Genomic DNA, 19,424 nt, shown 5'->3' on the forward strand with positions numbered 1-19,424 from the left:
GTCGTCAAATTGAGCTGTCTCCCAACAGAGCGCCATGACTGACTGACGTGGGTCCTTTAGCACGCCAATGTCAGTAGCACGATGCAGACCTTACCCACTCTGACCGTGAGACAGCGGGTCGGCAGTGACCGCTACCCCTCCCCCTCCCTGGCTCCTCCCTCTGCCATGGCAGCCGCAGGGCCAGAGATGCTCCGGTCACGTGACCGCCCGACGACTCGCTCCGCGCGCGCACTATAAATGTGAAGGGTCGACCCCAGCACAGTGAGACGTGCAGTGCAGGTGGCAGAGATAGCAGCTCCCGCTCGCAGAGACACACAGTCACACAAGGTGAGTGCATCGGCGCCCACGATGTAGTCAAAAGCTTGGTTGACAATGGAAAGAGATAGGTACCTACTTTGTGCTAAAAGCCTTCTTTGTAAATGAAAACGGGTACAAAAGTTGCTCGTTGCAGCCGTTGGCCATGTACTAGAGATGTGAATCGGATACCAGCTTTTTGGTATACCGATACCAAACCGATACCAACTTGGTAATTGGTATTTCGATCCCAATGTTTTTGGTATTTTGTCGGTATTATGAATCCTCGGTAATGTATGAGAGTTTGTGAATTTGGTAAAAAGCTGGTATTTCTATCATATTCCCTAGTTGGTTCGGTATCAGTACTTTCCCATGGTTTTGGTCGGTATTTGGTTTGCTGTCGGTATCCCAATTTTTTGTGACTCACATCACTGCCTTGTACAGTCTGTCTTAAAAGTACCGCGCAAAGTGGCGGTGGTTCCATCAAGCCTGACCGAGAAAGGGCCTGTTTTAATTTAAAAGTCACCGACCAATTGACCTAGGGAATGGATAAGGATGTCAATTGCTTCGATGACCCAAATTTAGCAGGCCCTTGCTCAGTCAGGCTCGATGGATCCACCGTCACTTTGCGCGGTACTTTTAAGACAGACTGTACTTAAAAACAAAAACAATGCGTAGTTTCGTTCGAGCTTTGTAAGCTAAAAATGTGCAAGATGTGTGTCCATAAAGTCTGCATTACGTGCGGATACACCGCTGCTTCTATGCTTCATCGTAAATTTGACCGATCGGAAAATTGCGGATTGTCGGTACAGGTTGGGTGCCAAAGGATATGGTAAAATAGTCCTGTTCCACTCGAGCTCAGTAATCTGCAGATGGTCCTACGGGCCACAAACCGCAGACCATTCCGGTCGGAAATATCGCACATCCAGCACCGGAGCAACTGTATGTGCTATGTCAATCAAAACTATTGAATTTCCACACCTTTACAGTCGATTAAAGTTAGCGCTTCTATCCTAAACAATGCCTAAATGCCTAATAAGTTTCATTTATGACAGCCCAAACGACTACCATTTTGATTTTTCATACAAAGCAAAAAGAAAACTGGGGATAAGGTGTAACGTCTAAACCAGAAACAAATTACTTCTGTCTTCTAATCTACAAAACTGCATGATGCAATTTCATTAACTTAGTTCAAGGCTTCAAAAAACGCATGAAGGCCCATTGAAATTATTTGCTGGCCTACTCTCCCTGCCTTATCGCCTCTCCATATATAGTACACTTAGGCACAGCCAATATCTACCCGCGTTCAAGCGTTTCCGCTCCCCAAGTTAGGCTGATGATAGCCGTTTTTACGACGGGCTGTCTGGCGAATGCACCTAATTTGATCAAATCTTGACCAAATCTCTTTCACAACAAATATCTTCGTTTCATGAACTTATTTCAGTGTTTAAATAAAAAAAAACTGATAATTTAACAATAAGGTGTATATAAACATCTGGGCAACTCAAATTGATAAGTTTTAGACCTAATCCTAATCCTAATGATATGATAAGACCTAATGCGTCAAATTAGGTCCAAAAGACAATGGACCTAATTTGACCATATTTGCACCACATATGAACCTAACCTGCATTAAATGTGTACCAGATGGCCGTCGTGAAAACGGCAATAATCCGGTCTGTTGTATGCCAACTCACCCTCGTATCTGTCCTTCTCGACTGCAAGCATAATGATTAGTTGACACCAACTTTGCCCTCAGGTAACTGGGCATTATTTTCATAGAGTTATGTTACCGGCCTTCTTATTCAGGCTTCGCTCCCGGATAGTGTCAACTATTTGCTACCGTCTCGCTGACCTAGCCTCGTTTTCCAGATGGCCCGGGTACGATCCGCTCTGCTTCTGGCATTCGCCGCTGTTGTCGTCTCCTCACATGTTGTAAGTACAGATTCTCCCCTTCACGAAGAACCATCCACAAAGTAACTCTTCTGAAATTGCGTCTCTCTCAATTCAATCGTTCAACTAATAGCTCACGTACGCAAGACGCTAATGAATTGCCGTCAATTCAACCGCACGGCTCGTGAACACGAAATACTGAATAACTGAACGGCGGAGCTTAATCGGTCGGCTACGCAATGGGTGCGTGAGCCATCCTTGCCTCACGCGGTTGGTTACCTCATCTCTCGAGAGGGCCTGCTTCACTGGCCGGCTGTCTGCCGCCGGCGGTGTCGACAGGCGGCGTGTGACCCCTGCACTTCCCGGGCAGCGCAGGTCACCTGGAGACGCCCCCTGCGGTCAGCCGGTGACCCCTGCCGCCGCAGAGAGCTCAGCGAAGCAGCTATGATCGCCCGCGCGCGCCAGACGACGGAAAAACGGCTCCCCTTGACATTGAATTTCCAGCCGCGCAACTGCGGCCGAGCGAGATCCGTCTGTGGAAGCCGCGTTTTTGTCAGCATAGTCAGCATAGTCCCAACCAGCATACGTCGGGACTCGACAACGCTGTAGTGAACTTTGAACTGTAGTGAACTTTAACGCAAGGATGCTTTGGGTGCTACTGCTGACACGTTTGATGAACACCGATGAGGGTTACAAAATGTAGCCACAAATTAGATAAGCCATGGCATCGGCAATCATCAGTTCATCAATTCATCAGTTTGTGGTTTTACGGAATCCGTTGCTTTGTAAATCCCCTTGTGCCCAGTTAGTCGCTAAACAGTAAGCATGCGTAGGAATGTGGATGCTCTCAGCGGAGGAACAACGTCCATGGTTCCACCATTGTATCCGAAAGCTCGTTCTGCAACAAACACGGAAGCGCAGCCTTGAGAATGCTGCCGGATCTGGTCTGGAAAAATGGCCAAATTGCCGCAATGCGTTTAGCGCGGCACACGCAATTGCATACGATGGCCGGTCCCTCGTCAACATCTTCCCATGGCTGATGGACGATGGTCGACATTAACGACAGTCCAGACGGAGGCCGCTGTCCCATGGGACTTGTTGCGGGCGCATCCGTCGCCTTGCCGTTTCAAAATACCACCCATCGAAAATGTCCGACTGGGACGGCGGCGGGCGACCTTCCCGGTGAGATGTTTGGGTCGTCGAACGGGCAACGTGCCTATTACGGCGGCCATTACCCTGATGTGCATGCGTCCGAGGGCTGCGTGGTTCCCTGGGGCCGGACGGCGTGTCGTTAGTTTCCACTTATCGTCCGGCAAGCCAAGGCTGTCGCCGCTTCTTCCAATGACCCGTGACACCGCAGTGATGAAACGCCTCCGGCGGCCGGCCGGGCGGCGACGGCGCACGTCACTCGCGTCACGGTCCGGGGCGTCACGGCGGCCGCGGACGTCACTCCACCGCGACGGCTGGACACGGGACGAGTCGGCCGCCCCAATCACCTGGGAACCGGCGCCGGCCCGTCTCCTCACGCCGCCCGTCTCCGGCCCGTCTCCGTGTGACAGTGGCGTCACTGTCCGTGACGGCGGAGGCGTGACGCGCGTGTGACACACGCAAGGACGAAGCAGGAGCGTCTCTGACTCTCGTGCCCGCCGGCTGCTTTGGTATGGTTTAGTAATGGCGCCGGTATGATGCATCAGGCAGTTGAAGTCCTCATAGCTAAAAAGGAACGGTTAAAAGAAGAGAGAAGGAAATCAAATTCACTTTCTGATCCCTTCAGATGTCATTCTGTGATCTGAGTTGGGTCATTTCTGGGAGTAGAAAGCTGATATCTCCTGAGATGACTTGGCAGTCTCCTCCACCTGATAAGGTCATGTGGAGCATCGTCTTTCAGCTATCCAGTATACATCAGAGGAGTGTCAGACATTGCCTGTGACCCTCGGCTGACCTCGTCTGACCCAGAGTGACCCCCGAGTCCCCGCGGCCTCTGGAGTAATCTCTGCCGGCTGTGTGACCTGCGGGTCAGCCTTTCACCGGCGCCGGGCCGGCCACCGCGCTGCACTGCCTGCCGCCCGACCCCGGGGGTCAGCGGAGGGCACCGCCGCGGGCGCCGTCCCGCCAGAGCACGTCCGCCGGCACCGCCGAGCACGGCCCAGCCAAGGACACGGCCACTGAAAGCGAAAGCATCTGCCAGCCGGCGGCATACTGAGAATAGCCCGTTTGTTGCCGTAACTGCCCTGGGAACAGACGCTCCGGACGCCGACTAATGGATGACGGAGATCGCCCCCACACACTCACGGCCGAGGAAGAAAATGGACGGCCGTTTAACGTCCTATTAGCAGATGTGCAATTAGTGTTCGGTTCAAGTGTTCACTATCTAGTTTCTTTTGTTAAGTAATATTTAACGTGAGATGGCTGTACTTTATACTCTAGAGCAATGAGTCACAATTACTTTTATAGGGCTTCTATTCTTCTGAGCATTTTTTAGCCTTTCCTGACCAACGTTTTGCATTGGTGTGATATATTTGCATATAACGGCACACAGAGCCACGTTTGCCTTTATCCCTAGGTGATGTTTTCTGGGCATACCTACTTTTCATTTTGATTAGCTCTCAGCAGGTGTGCGGCCATTTTGCGCATGCTGTAACCTCTGTCGGGGGCCCTGACCGCGCGCTGACGAGGGTCACCACGGTTTGGCAGGGCCTGAGTAGTGTGACGGGCCGGCCCGTGACCCACCGAGACGCGGCGTGACGCAGCCGCGACACGGCCGTGACGCCTCGACAATGCACGGCGCTCCGTCTTCCGTCACGGTAGCGTCACGGGCGGTCCTGTGATGCGTCACGGCGCGCCGGTGCGGTGCCGCCGCCGCCGCCGCTCCTTACGCAACTGGCGGCCGGCCCGGACGGGTGCGGGCGGGGCGCGGACTGGCGGCGGGCGGGGAGCCGGCGTGGCTCGCCGCGTGCCCCCTGACCCGGCCCACACCCAGCCGATGATTAGGGCGCAACGTGTGGTAACGGTGCAGCGCGCTCCCGGCCAGAGACGCGACAAACCACGCCCTCAATGTGAGAGATGTGAGACGCTCTCCCTATGAGAGACCCGCCGCGCCCTGTGAGAGAAACACGCCACACTCCGTGTCCTGACACACCCGCAGCAGGAGACACGCCCCTAGACTCGGTGACACAGTTACCACCGCTGACACCAACACCGAAACCACTCATTGTGCCGCTCTAAAAACGGGCTAATTGTCGTGATGCATATGAACAACAATACAACTCCTGATAAAAATGCAGTACGGTCCGGCCCGCTGTTTTTTGGCCATCACCTCGCGCTGCTGCTAAATACGCTAACGCCCGTTTGTCCCCTTCCTCAGGCGAAGCGGCAAGTCCCTGAAGAGTACCCGACGTACGCTCAGGTACCGGACGATGTCGCCTTCACGTGTGATGACAAACTGCCAGGCTACTACGCCGACGTGGATTACCAGTGCCAGGTACGGCTTACAGACTAGAGCAGTTTTATGTTAAACTCAAATCAACAGGTAGAGCATTGTGCCACCCGCTACTGACAGCGGACACTGCTGGAAAAGCAGCAAGCGTATAGCAATTGTACCCACTCTGGTGTAGAGTTATTATTGTCGTATAACTCGGCATCTTACGTGATGATATCCCAAGCATGTCACCATGCCGTTTGCTTCAGTCAGTCACATTTCGTCAAACGTATCGTGACATAAGCGACCGATAAATGTGATAGTTTCGTTATAAGTACTGGTGCATAGTTTCACAACACGGAACCATATTCACATAGCTGATGAGTGTTGACAGTGATTGACATGGGTGTCAAACGTGAGCTGATTGTAATCTGAGCGCTGTTGCGTTCGGCAGGTCTGGCACTGGTGCACTCCTCAGGCCACCCTGTACAGTTTCCTGTGCCCCAACCAGACCGTCTTCAACCAGCAGTACCGGTCAGTATACAGCGCTGCCTCGTTAGTAGTCTCGGTAGTAGTAAAGCTTTGATAGAGATGCCAGAGAGACACTAGTTGCTTCAGATAGACATGTAGTTGTTACATAGCTACTCCTCTCTAATGCTAAAAAATGCAAGATTTATCATGAATATTTTCATCGACCTGACCCTATGCCAGTGCTGGCTATATTCTCTAATTGACGTCTGTCGAATTTGAGTGTGTCATCATCCCCTCCCACTTCTTCGGCAGCGTTTGCGACTGGTGGTACAACGTCGACTGCCCCAGCGCCACCAGCCAGTACGTCAACAACGAGGAACTCTACAAGGATGCCGAGGGCAACCCCATATAATCAGCGGGCCCACCGGCCCCAGTCAGTCAGTGTGTGCGGCGTGCGCGCGGTGTGCCACGGCGAAATTCCGAGAGCAGCTAGACGCTTATAGAACACTAGAGGCTCGGCAAAGACTGTTTGAAGAGCGTGTGAGAGCTGCGCGGAGTGGGGTATGCGTGATGCTGGTCGAGACAGCACTGGTTTTGTTTTGAGGAGTGCCGTTGTCTCAAAGTGTGCTTTGCAGTGATTTTTTTCATAAAAAGGCGATAGAAAACAATGAATGCATATATTGTCCAGTTAGCTTTTGCAAATGAAATCGCTTAATTCAGCATTGCTCTTAGACCCAGACACTTGTATAATGTACTTTGTAGTAGTTTTTGCAGTCAATCGCTTTACGGAGACTTTGTGTTATTGTTGCTGATGAATAGTGCGACTGCTGTAAGCCCGACTCGTTTGTGCTTACATACCGGCTGTATCGCTGGCTAGCGCATGGTTTCTTTCATACGACTGACGTGTCGGTCAAAATACACAAATGCTCTGACACAGGCTTTCACTTAGAGCACCTATCCATTCCTTATTTCATGGAGCAGCTGCTGCATATTATAAGCAAAGAAGAGAGGCAACTGAGCTGAATACATGTATCACATTGAAGCACTAATGGAAGTGATAGTTGTGAATTGTTAATGGCAATGAGCCAAAGCATATTTAACCCTCGCCCTGGCAGGGGGGTCGATGCGACCCCCCCCCCCCCCTAAGGTTTTTCGAAGGTAAAAACAGCGGCGCGCAGCGCCGCCAAATTTGGCACAGCATATAGGGCAACCTTTTTACATACGACCTGAAAATTTCAGGTCTGGGTGACCTTGGGTCAGGTCACCAGGTCAGAAAAAAACCGGTACAAGGTCATTGTCAATTTTCATTTTTTTTTTGCACCTGTCCAACTCACAGATTTTGACTGATTTCCTTCAGACTTTCAGGGTGTGCTAAGTTCACCGAGTTGTATAACATATAGTTCAGGTTTTTTATGTCACTGACCTGAGGTCAGTTAGAGGTCATTACGTCGCAATGTTAAGCCTATGGGAAAATACTAAATTCGGAAAATACTGTAGATATCAGCTTCGTTCTATCACTTTTGTGCTTTGAAACCACAGTACTTAACAGAGCAAGTCACTTGGTGCTTCTTTGTTTGGTGTACGTATCCATGGGTCAGGTCAACTGAGGTCAACTGAGGTCAAATGACGTTTTTGCCAATAACTTTGCACATAATGACGCTAGAGCTTAAACAATGGTGTCATTGTGTTTCTTGTGATCAACCGAATCGAATGATATGCGATATGATGCAATTTGGTTAATTTGAACTTAATTAGTTAATTAAAGTTAACTTAAAATTTAAGAAAAACTTAAAGTACACTTAAGCAAGCTAAAGAGTATACCATTCGACGCGCCTTGACGTGCTGAGTTCACTGGTGCTTTTTTTGCTCTATCTTAATTAGATCCAAAGTTAAAAGCGAAAAAACATTGACATGTTTTTAGCACCCCCAAAACCCCCCTAAATATTGACCTTGAGCAACCAAACTTACACAGGGGCGAGAACTCCAGGGGGCCGACCTACCTACCAAATTTGGTGTTTCTAGGTGCCATAGGAGCCAGTTGCGAGGGGGGTCGCATCGCCCCCCCCCCCCCCGCCAGGCCGTGTTATGAAAAATGCCCTGCCAGGGCGAGGGTTAAACCTTCGCCCTTTTTATGCTAAGTTAACACAACTTTGAATTTTGTAGTTTGTACAAAATGCAAAATACAAAAATTATTTTTACTGTACATAATTTTCCCACCACTGGCGGATCCAGACTTGCGTTTTGGGGGGGGCCAACTCCTGCAAGTAACCAAACCTAGGGTACCCCCAAATCCTGTTTTCTCATCGGATTTAGGCCACTTATTTTTTCGTCACAGCCCTGAAACGATATTTTTTTTTAACTAAAAATAAAAAGATAGAAATGGTAGCCCACCCAACCCGAGCCTAAATATTACTTTGAAAACACTTCAAATTGCTTTTGTCGACCAATTAGCCCGCTCCGGGTCGGTGCGTGGCGCAGCCTTCGCGGGCTGGGAGGTGTCGGTTGGACCCCCTGCCGTTCGGCCCCTGATTAAGCTAGAGCTCGCGGAAAAAAAAACAGGCGTGTTGCCCGTGAGTGACGAGACGAAGCCGATGATACCCGATTTTAAGGTCCTTGGTCATTGGTTGACCTTCCAGGGCGGTGTTTCACGCTCGTGCTGACAGCCGCTGACAGCGCATTCCGCGAGCTAAGGTCAGCCTTCGGTAGTGTTGTGGGTATAGGCTTGTTGATGTCTCCATTGAAACCAAAAGTGCCATCAGCGCTGGCAGCGGCTGGCAGCGTGCCGTGAAACACCGCCCAGGTCAGGTCACAGACCCAAAAGACGGAAAAATCAGGACCTGTCAGAACCTCCTAAAGTAAGGCTGTAATACGTTTTTTTGTGCTGATCACAAATTTCATGTTAGTTTGGATCACAGATAATGTCTTCATGCGTTTAGACCATGTCGGGGCAGGTCAGGTCAGATCAACCAGTAGGAGTACTTATGGGCGTCCGTATAGCAGGTGTCCACTACCACTGGCAGCTACGTAAGGCATCAAAACTACTTCGTAAATGTTCAAATGGCTGCAAAATGCTAAATTCAAAATCAGCTAAACGAAACTATCCTAGAAACATGTTAAACTCGGAAAAGTGCACCGAGGTCATCAAAGGTCAATGACCTGACTTGACCGTAAGGTGACATTGGCATCCGCCCTAATGCGTGGGAGCAACATCATATCACATGTTTGAGCGTTTTAAACCACGAAAAGACTATAAAAGCGCGGATAATGTGAGCCGACATACGCCGAATCGCTATTCCGGCCAAACATGGCCTCCAACATGGCCAAACAGTCTCGAGAAATAGGCCACAAGTCAAAGTTCACTTGGGTCAGGGTCATGAAATTTTCAGACTTTGTCACCATGAGGGTACTAAAGTTTCGTCGCGATCGGCTTCATGATACCTTACACGATAACTTCACACGTCGATCGAGAGTTAAAGCATGGATGAAGGAGAACCAGGCGATGAAGGTTCTTTCATCCATGGTTAAAGTGTGCAATAAGAACTTCTTGGGTGAAGACAAGACCAACACTTTTATCAAGCTCACAGATTTTTAATGATACGGTATTTTCTCTCTACCTACTACGCCCTTCTCACATTCATTTTTCTTAAGTGTTTTTGGGGACAAAAAATATATGTTGTTCCCCTTTCAGGCTTGGGGGCATGACCCCGTGGCCCCCCTGGATCCGCTAGGCCGAAACTAACTAGGTCGTTTTCAAACGGTCTGATATTTCAGGTCATAGTTTGCAAACGGCCGGTGTTTTCAGGTAGTTTCATATGGCCTGACTGGGCCAGGCCGTTTGCAAACGGACCGAATTTTCATACGGCCTGTAACATATATTCAGATTTCGACATCTGTCGTAGCATCAAATGCTGATGTGGCGCACTCAAAAGCCGGAATTGGTCCTTGGATGCCGTAAGGACCCTTTTAAGAAATAAGTGACCCGACTGACCCTTAGAGATTGGCCTGAGCTGTGACCGAAATAAGTCTTTTACCGTTTCGCAGGAAGGGACAAAAAGGTCCCTCATATGCCTCTTGTACAATTACGAAACAAAACAAGTTTTTTTTTCAACGAAAACTCAGTGAGTTTTCCTAAAAAATTTATTGCGCATATTCCGTGAATGAAAAGTTGCCGGGTCATGTCAGGTCAGGCTGCCACAGCAAGTTTTTTAACTTGACAGCTCAATCGATATTTATGCAATAAGACCTTCTCGGGTGACGATAAGACATGACGACACTTTATGAAGGAAGCTAGTAAACCCGGTAGTTTCTCCATAGGCGCGGGAACCGGGGCGAGGGGGGCAGTGGTGGCAGCTTGCCCCCCCCCCCCCAACTCTGGGGCCGTGCGGGCGGTGCCCCCACAACTTTCAGACAGAATACCGCTCCTTTTTGCAAATGTTTTCTTTTTTTGTTGAAAAAGCCAAGGGATGAAAAATAAGTGGCCTAAAACCGGCGAGAAAACTATATTTGGGGGATCCTAGGTTGATCTCTATCATGGTGTGACCTCCCCCCCCCCCCGTCTAAAAGTAGTTCCCGCGCCCCTGGGTTTCTCTACGCTATTGAATCACGCTGCTGATTCTAGTAAGTATCTACTACACAACCTTCTCACATTAATTTTTCTTCGAGCGTTTTGGGGGGCCAAAAGATATGTTGGCCCCCTCTTTCAGGCTTTTTGGGCCCATGGCCCCGGTGGCCCCCTTGAATCCGCCAGTGGGGGCGGTGCCCCCACAACTTTCAAACGGAATAGGGGTACCGTCCTTTTTTGCAACTGTTTCTTTTTTTTTTTGTTGAAAAAGCCAAGGGATGAAAAATAAGTGGCCTAAAACCGGTGAGAAAACTAGATTTGGGGGGACCCTAGGTTGATCTCTATTATGGTGTGCTCCCCCAGTCTGAAAGTAGTTCCCGCGCCCCTGACTTTCTCTACGCTATTGAATCACGCTGCTGATTCTAGTAGGTATCTACTACGCAACCTTCTCACATTAATTTTTCTCCAAGCGTTTTGGGGGGGGGCCAAAAGATATGTTGGCCCCCCCTTTCAGGCTTTTGGGGGGGGCCATGGCCCCGGTGGCCCCCCCCCCCTGGATCCGCCAGTGTTTCCCACACACTTTGCCGAAAAATCGCCATTCTTACGGTATTTTCTTATCTTACGGAGGCAATTTCTTACACAGTTTAAACTGTATGTCAATTTTTAGGGGGTTTTGGGGGGCATTAGGCAATGTAAAAATTTCGCGAAAGACAGGTCAAAAGTTTTTCTATTATAACTTTTGATCTAAGATAGAGCAAAAACAATAGCACCAGTGAACTTAGCACGTCATGAAGGCGCATCGAATGATATACTTTTTTGCTTGCTTAAGTGTACTTAAATAGTTAACGGGGGGGGGGGGGTTAACGGGTGTTTGAACACCCTCTCCCCGCGGTTTTTCGCGGATACCTCAAAAACGGTGGCGCGGACGCCGCCGATTTTGGCACACCTGTTTGTGCATCTTTTCTGCACATGTTGTGAAAACTTCAGACCCAGGTAGCTCAAGGTCAGGTCACCAGGTCACGCCAAGTAACCTCACCTAAAAAAAAATAGAATGCTCGTCATAGCTACACCGACTGAACGATCGCCTTGAAACTTTCACGATTGACAAGAGTAACAATATCTATAAAACTTGCATCTCAGAATTTTGATATCGGTGACCTAAGGTCAGGTCAATTTTGCGGCCTCTCCCCTAAGTCAATGGGAGAAAATTGAAAAGCGTCTCTTTTGCACGAAAGCCATTCTAGACACTCTCAAACATCGGGATGCAGGTAAAATTGACACACTCTGAACCGGAAATGGCATATGTGACCCCTCGTTATGTCCCCGAGGTCATCTCAGGTCACGAATAGATTCTAACAGCTTTTCGATAATAACTTCTGACAAAGGCATGCTAGAGCGATGAAAACGCCTTAGATATGTTCGGCTCGACGATGCGGATCGACCGACATGCAACATGACCTTTCCCGGTCAGGTCTTGACCTCCAGGACCTGAGGTCAAGTTTTAAAGTTGACCTTTCAATGTCAAATTATAGCTCATTCGAAGCGTCTCGACGAGAGGAACACGATGCACGGTAGGCGATCGGGCCGCTCTAGCCTCGCGAAACCTCAAAGACATTTTTTCCGAAAATTGGAGAACAACGCACATAATAACTTCGCAAAAAACGGCCACAGAGCCGCAATTTTGGCAGCATCGTGTTTGCCTCGCTCAGGCGCGTCGAATGATATACTTTTTGTTTGGGTCAGGTCAACTTAGGGTGTTGACCTCAGGTCACGGTCAGGTCAGCGCCCCCAGGTCACGAAGTTGGTCGAAAGAGGTCATGTCGCATATCACTCGATTTGACAGGGCTTCCTGAGACCTGAGTCCATTGGTAGAAGCTGTAGGAGCCAGGGGGGAGGTAGACCAAAATGTGATATTGTGTTTCCTGCTTCCCAATTGACCCCTTGCCCTGCAGACGGTAGGGTAAGGTGCCTAATTAGCGACCCCTTTAATTTGAACCGTCATTGTTCACTTTCTGTGGGTGCCACTGCATTACTGGCTTGATTTTCGGAGAGATCGTTCATTTTTCTATTAAAATCTATTCATTTTCTGCCCCAATATCCACTAATTAATTTATTTGTTGTGAGCATTTTTGCAAACCATTGCAAAAACGCTAAAAGGAAACTCGTCCCGATTAGCGACCGGGGAGGGTCGCTAATAGGTCTATGGGTTTTCCCATAATAAAATGAAAAAAATGCGACGCCCGAAAAGTTGAAACATGATCCCAAAAAGGCAACCTATACCCAAAGCACTCAATCACTGGAACAGGGGCGTTTATCTAAAACCTTTATGAAGGTGACAACTGATCACGTGATGCACCAAGGCGATAAGAAAGCAAAAACTCCAGTTTTGCGGGCTATGTCGTATGATATTCGAGGCCCTCCCTGGATTCGGCACCCTTGCAGTCCGTGACGACAGAAGATATCACCCGCCACACATCGCAAGCTTCAGAAACGCTTTATTTTCATTTATCTAGGTATTTTCCCCTTCCTTTCCCTTCTTGAGCTATTTGCGACCATGTTGGGCGCAAATAGGGATTATGGGTTGCCGACACATTTTTAACCACCATGCAGCGCACAGCTAAGCGATTCACTACAGGAAAACGGTTATCAATTGAAAAAGGATTGTCGATTCAGAATAAAAAAGGAGCATCATCTTAACCCTCGCCGGCACAGGCCATTTTGAGTCCTTCGACGGCACAAGGGGGGGGGGGGGTTGGTAAGACCCCCCTCGCGTTTGGCCCCTGATCAAGCTAGAGCTTCGCGGAAAAAACGAGCGTGTTGCCCGTCACGAGAGAAAGCCGATGCTACCTAATTTTAAGGTCCTAGGTCATCAGGTGACCTTCCAGGTCAGGTCAATGACCCGAAAATCGGGAAAATCGGGACCTGTTGGAAAGTCGTAAAGTGTGGCTGCTATGGGGTTTTTCGGGGTGCTGATCACGAATATCGTGTTAGTTTTGATCAGAGATGATGTCTTTAAGCATTTAGACCAGGTCGGGTCAGGTCAGGTCAGGTCAACCGGTAGGGGTCGTGGCGGGTATTCGTAATACGTGTCAACCGCCTCTGACAGCTTCGTAACATGTTACAAAGGCACCAAAACTGCTTTGTAAATGTTCAAATGGCTGCTAAATTCGAAATCAGCTCCAAAAACTAGCCTAGAAACATGTAAAACTCGAAAAAGTGAACCGAGGTCACCAAAGGTCAATGACCTGACCTAACCTTCAAGTGACCTTGACACCCACCCTCATGTATGGGAGCAACATCAAATCACATGTTTGAACGTTTGAAATCACGAAAAGCTAGCAAACGCGCGGCTAATGCGAGCCGACATACGCCGAATCGCGATTCCGGCCAAACATGGTCTCGGAAAGAGGTCACAGCCACAGGTCAAAGGTCATTTGGGTCAGGGTCATGTAATCTTCAGGATAGGTGTAAAATTGATCAATGCGAGGGTACTGAAAGTTTCGTCGCGATCGGCCGCTTTTTACGCGAGTTATTCGCGAAAAACCTTAGGGGGGTTGCATCAACCCCAAACCACACGACCAAATGCACACGTTTTGGACAAGAAACTGGCCATTTTTATTTAACCCTCGCATGGTAGGAGGGGAGTCGAATGGACCCCCCTTCCCACGGTTTTTCGCGAATAACTCGCGCAAAAATTGCGGCTGATGGCGACGAAACTTTTAGTAACCTCGAGTTGATCAATTTTACACCTACTCTGAAAATTTCATGACCCTGACCCAAGTGACCTTTGACCTGTGACCTATTTCTCGAGGCCATGTTTGGCCGGAATCGCGATTTGGCGTATGTCGGCTCGCATTAGCCGCGCGTTTGCAAGCTTTTCGTGGTTTCAAACGTTCACACATGTCATTTGACGCTGCTCCCATTCATTAGAGTGGATGTCAAGGTCACCTGAAGGTCAGGTCAGGTCATTGACTTTTGGTGACCTCGGTTCACTTTTTCGAGTTTTACATGTTTCGAGGCTAGTTTTTGGAGCTGAATTCGAATTTAGAAACAATCCAAACATTTACGAAGTAGTTTTGGTGCCTTCGTAACATGTTACGTAGCTGTCAGTGGCGGTTGACACGTACTACGAATACCCGTCACGACCCCTACTGGTTGACCTGACCTAACCTGACCCGACCTGGTCTAAATGCTTCAAGACATCATCTGTGATCAAAACTAACACGATATTCGTGCTCAGCACCCCGAAAAAAAACATAGCAGCCACACTGTAGGTACGACTTTCTATCAGGTCCCGATTTTCCCGACTTTTGGGTCATTGACCTGACCTGGAAGGTCAACCAATGACCTAGGACCTTAAAATTGGGTACCTAGCATCGGCTTCCTCTTGTCACGGGCAGCACGCTCGTTATTTCCGGGTTAAACTCCCCTAAAACGTCCCAACAGAAGCACTGACAACCGGAAAAGAATTTATTAGAGAGAGAAAATATATGAAAAATTGACCCCTCCTCGACATTTAAAATTATTTGAATAGCCAAATATTACCTACTGTATTGATATTTCGACCAACAGGTCTTCTTCAGAATAAGACAGTGTACACAAGTGTACGAGAATACAATACAATTGTATTTTCGTACACTTGTGTACACTGTCTTATTCTGAAGAAGACCTGTTGGTCGAAATATCAATACAGTAATATTTGGCTATTCAAATAATTTTAAATGTCGAGGAGGGGTCAATTTTTCATATATTTTCTCTCTCTAATATTCATAATGTTCCTCGCAAGAGCGCTCCAAAGAATAAGTTCGGAAAAGAATTTAGTTTGATAACAGGAGTATGGCAGACCTTTTGACGTTGTTTTACCCCGATTTCTCTTGCCGGGTTTTCTGTAGAGAGGTGGGTCGCAAATCGGAAAGGGTCGTTAATTAGGCACCTTACTATTGATCGCCTTGTTGGAGGCTCTCTAATCCGAGTTCCGACGTTGTGTCCGTTTCTGCTGCTGACGCTAAGTTCACGGACATAAAGACGGCGTCGTGTTGCCACTCCGCTCCCTCCTCCTCTATAAGTGGGCGAGAATTATTCATACAGGCCACCAGCCTCCAAGCTGCTGCACGACAGGCGCGGATCCAGGGGGGGGGGGGGGGGGGGGGCGACGGGGGCGGCCGCCCCCCCCCATCCGAAAAAGGCGCCCATATCTCGCGGCAGAGAGGGCGCCCCGAGCAGAAGAGCGGCGACACAGCAAAGGTTCAGCAGATATAGGGCGCCTCCAGCAGAAGTTGGGCTCACCAAGCAGGAGAGTGACGCCCAATTGCCCATTCCCAGCAGATGAGAGTCGCCCCAGCAGCAGATGGGCGCCCCCAGCAGAAGAGGAACGTCTTATTACAAGAATAAAAAGATACATTCTGTTGAGGGGCGCCCCTGGCAGTGGAAAGGCACCTCCAGCAGGAGAAGGCACCCCTGAAGAGGAGCGACGCCCCAGCAAACGGAGAGAGGCGCCCCCATTCCGAGAAGAGGGGCGCCCTGACAGCAGATGGGCGCCCCAACAAAAAAGGAGCTCCATAAGAAGAAAATGGGTGCCACTGGCAGAAGAGGGGCGCCCCAGCAGAAGAGAGGGGTCTCCAGCAGGAGACGGGCGCTCCAAGCAGAAGAGGGGCGCCCAAGCAGAAGAGAGGCACCACAGCAAAAGTTAATCAGAAATAGGGAGCCTCCAGCAGAGGTTGGGCCCGCCCAGCAGGATATGGGCGCCCCATTGACAATATCCGGCAGACGAGAGACGCCCCAGCGGCAGATGGGCGCCCCAGCAGACAGCAGCCGTTGGGCGCCTCCAGTAAAAGAGGGGCGCCCCATTACAAAAAGAAAAGGAGTATATTCTACCAAGAAGGGCGCCCCTGACAGCGGAAGGGCAACCCCAGCAGAGGGGCGGTGCCCCAGTAAAAGGAAGGGTGCCCCGTTCCGAGCAGAAGAGGGTCGCCTCGCCCCAGCAAAAAAAAAAAAAACAGGAGCCCCATAAGAAGAAAAGGGGTGTCTCTGGCAGAAGATAGACGTTCCCCGCAGTGGAAGGGCGCCCCCACAAGAGTGGCGTCTCCAGCAAAAGAAAAGTGCCCCTGCAAGAGAGGGGCGCCACATCAAAAGTTGGGCAGAAGTGGGGAGCCTCCAGCAGAATTTGGGGTCGCCCAACAGGAGAGGGCCGCCCTATTCACAGTAGAAAAAAGACTCTTCAGCAGCAAAGGGGCGCCCCAACAGAAAAGGTGCACTCGTAGTAGAAGTGGGACGCATCAGGAAGAAGAGGGGCACTTCTAGCAGAAGATGGGCGTCCCAGATAAGTGGGCCGCCTACAGCAAATTGGTCGTTCTTAGGAGGAAGAAATGAGGCGACTTAAGCAAAGTGGGTCTCCCCATGAGGGATTAGGCGATCCAAGCAGAGGTTGGTCGCTTCCGGGAGAAGTGAGGCATACCAGTATAAGTGAGACGCTTCCAGAAAAAGGAGGGATATCACCGGGAGAAGAAGGACTGCACCAGTAAATGGAGGCCACCTTTTTGCTAATCTCTTTTGCTAGGGTAGCGGTGCCCATCTACGACTTTTAACCCGTGCCGTGCTGATGGTCTGAGTTTTCCGTGTCCTGCTGGGGAGGGGGGAGGGTCACACTCCCTCGTCTAACTCGGCTTCTGGGCCGCGTAGTGACACGCGATAAGCGGCATTCGAAAGATCGTCCAAAAACAGGACGAAAACAAAACGGTCATTTTTTAGGTCAGGTCGAATGTCAGGTCACCAGAGGTCATCAAAGGTAAAATGTTGCCTATTTCAACATTTTTCCGTTTTCGAAGCAGCGGCACATAACTCGGAAACCAATAGAGCTATAGCGCCGCAGAAAAGCGCATTCGATAGCCCTTTCAGAGGTGTTACTGTGAGCTGCGCTCAGATTTGACCTCAGGTCAACGGTTTAGCCTTCAGAGGGCAAAAGACTCTAAAATAGCCGATTTACGAACAATGTTTTCCTGCAATAACTTTTGACTCAAGAGAGTCTCGACATTACGTTTGCCAGCATTGCGTTTCTGTCGTCGAGACACGTCGAATAAACTAAAGGTTGACCTTATGAAAAGTAATTTTGAGAATTTGACCTCAGGTCAAGGTCATGACCTGACCGGGAAAGGTCTGGTCATGCTGCATAGCAGTCGATGCGTATCGTCGAGCTGAACACAACTGAGGAGTGTTTTTATCGCTCTAGCATGAATCTATCAAACGTTATTTAAAAAACAAAACTGCTGTGGACCTTTCATGACATGGGATGACCTCTGGGACATAATGAGTGGTCACACTAGGTGCAATGTTCTTATTCAGTGTGCTAACCCTCGCATGTGTGCGGCGTTTGCCAGCTTCTAATGTGTAGGGGGGGGGGTCGGTTGGACCCCCCCCCCCCATTGCCGTTTGGCCCCTGATCGAGCTAGAGCTTCGCGGAAAAAACGAGCGTGTTGCCCGTGACGAGAGGAAGCCGATGATACCAAATTTTCAGGTCCTAGGTCATTGGTTGACCTTCCAGGTCAGGTCAATGACCCAAAGTCAGGAAAATCGGGACCTGTTACAAAGTCGTAAAGTGTGGGGCGCGAGAACTACTTTCCGACTGGGGGGGCACACCATAATAGAGGTCAACCTAGGGTACCCCCAAATCTAGTTTTCTCACCGGTTTTAGGCCACTTATTTTTCACCCCTCGGCTTTTTCAACAAAAAAAAGAAAACATTTGCAAAAAAGTGTGGTATTCCGTCTCAAAGCTGTGGGGGCACCGCCCCCACGGCCCCAGAGTTGGGGGGGGGGGGCAAGCTGCCCCCACTGCCCCCCCGGCTCCCGCGCCTATGAGTGTGGCTGCTAAGAGGTTTTTCGGGGTGCCGATCACGAATATCGTGTTAGTTTTGATCAAAGATGATGTCCTTAAGCATTTTGACCAGGTCAGGTCAGGTCAGGTCAGGTCAACCAGTAGGGGTCGTGACGGGTATTCGTAGTACGTGTCAACCGCCTCTGATAGCTTCGTAACATGTTACGAAGTCACCAAAACTACTTCGTAAATGTTCAAATGGTTGCTAAATTCGAATTCAGCTCCAAAAACTAGCCTAGAAACATGTAAAACTCGAAAAAGTGAACCGAGGTCACTAGAGTTGCAAAGTTTTCCCAATGGGCTGCTACCGGCACCGCCCCGCCCCACAAAAATTTTCTGGGATACCGGCATGCTACCACGCCCCAAGCAAAAAAAAACCGCCAAATTACCGGCATACCGGTAATTTGGCGGTAATTTTAATACGGCATATGGAACTTTTACCACAAAATGTATTTTGCAGTGGCTAAGATTGCTGTTATTACAATTCAATAGCCTCTTAGTGTCCAAAGTTTGAATCATATGCTGATAATTTTTTTGTGTGCAAAATCAAAAATACCGGCATGCTACCGGCAAGACATGCCAGATACCACGAAAAAACCTGCGGTAGTGAAAAATTACCGGCATGCCGGTAGTGCGGTAGGGAAATTTTGCAACTCTAGAGGTCACCAAAGGTCACTGACCTGACCTGACCTTCAAGTGACCTTGACACCCACCCTAATGCATGGGAGCAACATCAAATCACATGTTTGAACGTTTGAAACCACGAAAAGCTTGCAAACGCGCGGCTAATGCGAGCCAACATACGCAGAATGGCGATTCCGGCCAAACATGGTCTCGGAAAAGAGGTCACAGGTCAAAGGTCATTGGGGTCAGGGTCATGAAATTTTCAGGGTAGGTGTAAAATTGATCAATGCGAGGG

At 49.4% G+C, this 19,424-nt stretch overlaps 1 protein-coding gene across 1 annotated transcript; it reads left to right on the forward strand.

The window, feature by feature from the left end:
* The first annotated feature begins 267 nt into the window (after positions 1-267).
* Positions 268-7,008, forward strand: LOC122386491 (U-scoloptoxin(01)-Er1a-like). The gene is made up of 5 exons (XM_043375734.1): positions 268-327; positions 2,167-2,229; positions 5,552-5,668; positions 6,060-6,139; positions 6,389-7,008. Exons 2-5 carry the CDS (start codon positions 2,167-2,169, stop codon positions 6,486-6,488), a joined length of 360 nt encoding a protein of 119 aa, XP_043231669.1. The 5' UTR covers positions 268-327; the 3' UTR covers positions 6,489-7,008.
* The last annotated feature ends 12,416 nt before the right edge of the window (positions 7,009-19,424 follow it).

The sequence above is a fragment of the Amphibalanus amphitrite genome, unplaced genomic scaffold, assembly GCF_019059575.1.
Source record: "Amphibalanus amphitrite isolate SeventyFive unplaced genomic scaffold, NRLGWU_Aamphi_draft 000253F_arrow, whole genome shotgun sequence".
In the NCBI taxonomy this organism is placed as follows: domain Eukaryota; kingdom Metazoa; phylum Arthropoda; class Thecostraca; order Balanomorpha; family Balanidae; genus Amphibalanus; species Amphibalanus amphitrite.

Coding starts and splice junctions, on each gene's coding strand:
- LOC122386491 (XM_043375734.1), top strand. CDS start 2,167: ATGGCCCGGGTACGATCCGCTCTGCTTCTGGCATTCGCCGCTGTTGTC. Junction 2,230..5,551: donor TTGTCGTCTCCTCACATGTT/GTAAGTACAGAT, acceptor CCCCTTCCTCAG/GCGAAGCGGCAAGTCCCTGA. Junction 5,669..6,059: donor ACGTGGATTACCAGTGCCAG/GTACGGCTTACA, acceptor TGCGTTCGGCAG/GTCTGGCACTGGTGCACTCC.